The sequence below is a fragment of the Zophobas morio genome, unplaced genomic scaffold (assembly GCF_036711695.1).
Source record: "Zophobas morio isolate AGI-343-1 ecotype UQ-CSIRO unplaced genomic scaffold, CSIRO_AGI_Zmor_V1 ptg000108l, whole genome shotgun sequence".
Taxonomy (NCBI): Eukaryota; Metazoa; Arthropoda; class Insecta; order Coleoptera; family Tenebrionidae; genus Zophobas; species Zophobas morio.
This window is the reverse complement of record NW_026972213.1, coordinates 6,165,078-6,168,753: the sequence shown is the minus strand read 5'-3', so window position 1 is coordinate 6,168,753 and position 3,676 is coordinate 6,165,078. Positions and strand designations below refer to the sequence as shown.

The following is a 3,676-nucleotide window of genomic DNA, read 5'->3' as shown; positions in this document are numbered from 1 at the left end:
TCATCGTTTACTTTTATTTTAAAAATTATAACACAACATTTCCTTTATTAACAGAGTTTAATATACAATACAATAAATTTAGTAATCTAAGGCAAAGTAACAAAAATATACATAGCGGTTTACTTTTATTCAAAATATTCTCCTTACGTTTACATTTCACAGTTTATTTGGCCTCGAATTGTTGACTTGTCTGAAGCTTAATTTTTAGACTTGATCTTGATCTCTTCCAAGTCTTTTTGTAAGTAATGGAGGACGTAATGGAGTACCACATCGTAACAGTATTTGTATTCCGTCTGCAAAAAGCCGTAATCAGATTTATTGATTGGATACAATAAAGAAACTCACGATATTTTCAATCAGTTGAGGTCTGTGTCTTCTAACGGTCCTGACAGCCTGGAAAATATCGACTTCGCCGTGCTGGATGACTTGCTCGATGCAGGCATTTGCAGCACAGTAAATGCCACATCGGCTTCGCCCATCTCTAAACAACCGTAAAAAAGTACTTTAATAATTACGTTGGTTCTCCAAAAAAATAATTAATCATTGTTAGCAATCGCTCAGGCTAAGCTTACTGATTACTTCCCAATCTATATCCCACCTACGGCTCCCATCACCATCTCTCTCGATCAGGGGGAAGAGAGCCGATTTCAAGATCGAGTTGCTTCAGAATTAAATGTGCAAACATTATGATATTAAATGGCAATTACGCTGTTTGCGCTGCACTTTAACACATCCGCCATCCATATTTTTTATATGTAATGTTAAGGCTGGCGTCTGGTTCGGTTTCGCCCAATACTAAATACATTGAAAACGTCGTAGTTTCCGGAGTTGCATTTTAAAAATACTGAAGTCTGCAACCAAATCAGAATCTAAGTAAATCTTTATTCTGCTACCGCATCACAGCTAGTTTAATGCCGATTTCTCGTTTCAATAGAATCTGACTTTTCGCGAGTTATTTACCTCAGTCGTGGATTTTTTAGGATTATAAATGGTATCAAAATAAAGCTGACACTTTTCCCCAGGGGAACTCCTATCTCAGAATGCAAACAACTTCAGCACTTCGTCAAAAAATGCATCAATGTGCCGGTTAAAGTGTGATGTAAAAGTTGGTCAACTTTAGAATTTTTTTTTGTAAAAATGCATACTAGATATTTATATAAATATGGAGGTCCCCTAGACTGAAGTTTGTTAATTCGAAATATATTTTTTTTAAAGCGATATATCTCGTATTTTTAAAATGCAACTCCGGAAACCACGACGATATTTTCAGTATAGGTATATAGTATAGGGCGAAACCGAACCGGACGCCAGGCTTAACGTTAAACTTACGGCGACACGACGCACACAGGTCCATATTCAGTCCGCTGCCTCCACCTTTCCACCATGTTCATAAGCTCTACCAAAGAGTTGGTCGAAGTAGGCACTTTGTGCCCCATAGGCCAGCAGGTTAGTTGGAACAACTGGACGGTTTTTGGAGGTGCCTTCACCCCTGCCATCAATTCTGTAAGCGAGACGATCTGAAAGAAACAAAATTTACCAAACGAAACAGAATTATGAAATGAACAAACCTTCTTGTTGATTCGAAAAACCCATGTTTTGATATTGGTGTAGTGATTGTGCGAGATATGGTCTATGGTAAAAACCGGTCCATATTTTTTAGGAGTTCGTCCTTCTGGCCAAAATGACGGGAATTGTTGCTGCGACAGAACCTATTTTTAATCGAAACGTAGTTAATGACAGGTGGAACATAATTATGGCTAAAAGTGTCTCATGGAAAAACGGATGTGATGTAAAAATGTGTGTTGTATCCTTGTATCTTGGGGTTACAGGTAGTGGTAAGACTGGTTCCTTAGTGTGGTTGTATAAATTATGTTCTATTCCTTCAAGGGCGAAAAGTCGAGAAACAGTTCTGATTTACTGTATTGAATTTGTTAAGGGTCAGCGTGGTTTAAAAGAGAAAGTACACCCACAGTTACATGTGTTTGGTATCATTTATCTCCGTAAAAGTAATAAGAAGTCGCTAAGTTAAATAGTTATTAAGTTGTTTAAAGCTTGTAGAATGACAATTTGATGTTTCTTTTGATTGAAAAAGGATACCATTTAGATCCCAAACACTCTGTTATGTATACTAGTCCAAAAGTTATAAGGTTATATGACCATCATAAAAGTAGTTGACCGCAAATAAATACCCCGTTTGTGTGGTTCGCACTAAGCTTACCGGTTGGCAATAAATCGTCTTCTAAACATTTCTTGCTCACATTTAACAGGTTCGGCTTTCAAAGCGAGTGGTTATTTCGGAACCCTCAGCGGCTGCAGGTAGTAAAGAAATAATGGAGTGGTCGAATTACATACTCGTATTTAGTGAAAGCCGCCCCTGAATGAAACAACAACAGCCGGTCGAGCTGCAGTGGATACGTTATTTACGACCCTAAAACCTTTTCTATTGTAAACAACTTAACTTAAACAGAATGGGATAATTTTATGATGGCCCTATAACCTTATAGCTTTTGGTCTACTATAAATAAAATACACACTCCTGGTGCAGGGTTTTATATCCATGATAAGTGTCTAAAATGCTTTATTATAAAATTTGAATTGTACGGCAAACTAGATATATAATAATTCTAAACAACTGACAGACTAGTTGTGAAATTAACGAAGCTCTGTCATTCAAATAAGATTGCAACACTGTTTGTGTTTTTAGGGTGGTCATAAGCAGGACTCGCATCCATGGGAGTAAATTCTGGGAGCGCTAATGGTCACTTATATTTAGTGATTTGGTGGTTTATAGGCGATGTTTGATTAACCCATAGTTGTAAATTTATTGCAAGGGTGACGGTAAACTTTAAAGCAAATTTTCATAACATTAACCGTCAACGTAAATTTCCGGCCTTGACGTTCACAGTCCAAAGCTTGCACGCATAAGGGTTACTCCGCGGTGTTGGAGCCCTGGACATAAGTTGGCTGCACTGAAGAATGTGCACGCATCATGACTCCGTGTGAGGATTAATTAATTGTATTTAGAAAAAGTTCGGAGCAGTTGAGTTTGATTCAAGGTAAGTACATCTACGTAAATAGATATACGTGTTCTGGTTTCTTAGATTAAAAAAATCTTGTGCGTGCAGGCAGAAGCCAAAAAATTGTTCAGTATATGAGTTTATTTTAAACATTTAAATGCCTGTTTTGTCTCACATGACTGATTATGATTTGAATCAAACTAAATTGTGCCCTTATTGAAGATGCGTGTTTTCTAGTGGTCTAGCGCCCACATAAAGCTTAATTTACCACTGATTGGCAGCTGTCACGCCCAACACGTTACTCAATTGTTTTTATGATCTTTAAAAAATGGAAATTATGTTCCACTCTGTAGGAGTTTCAAGAGCGATTAAATCGTCGATAATCTGATTAAGTGCGAAAGCAAGCGTAACATGTCACGCGGTCATACAAAAGAGTTCCAAGCAAACCTCTCATGTTTCAGCTGCATAATTGAAAGTTAAATCACGTAGCATCTAGTATAATATAATGCATGCGGACAAGCGGAAATTTCGACGTACATTCTCATCTATTAAGGTGTCATGAACAAAGTTCTATTATTGAGTGCTTATGGTTTTGGCATGTACTCGCCGTTACCAAAGTCATTGTAGATCAGGGTTTGATAGGAATTCTGTCGGGCCGG

The 3,676-nt window shown here is 37.5% G+C and overlaps 1 protein-coding gene across 2 annotated transcripts in view; it reads right to left on the bottom strand.

Annotated features, from left to right (window-relative positions):
* Positions 1-38: 38 nt before the first annotated feature.
* Positions 39-3,676, bottom strand: part of Ptp36e (Protein tyrosine phosphatase 36E) — a 172,625-nt gene continuing 168,987 nt past the window's right edge. Inside the window, exons 13-16 of one of the 2 annotated variants that reach the window (XM_064076881.1) lie at positions 1,569-1,709; positions 1,330-1,517; positions 346-481; positions 39-293 (exon numbers count right to left, since the gene is read on the bottom strand). In XM_064076881.1, coding sequence (XP_063932951.1) covers positions 198-293; positions 346-481; positions 1,330-1,517; positions 1,569-1,709 — 561 coding nt within the window. In that variant the 3' untranslated portion in view covers positions 39-197. The remainder of the gene's footprint in view (positions 294-345; positions 482-1,329; positions 1,518-1,568; positions 1,710-3,676) is intronic. The other variant, XM_064076882.1, reaches the window with a different exon arrangement.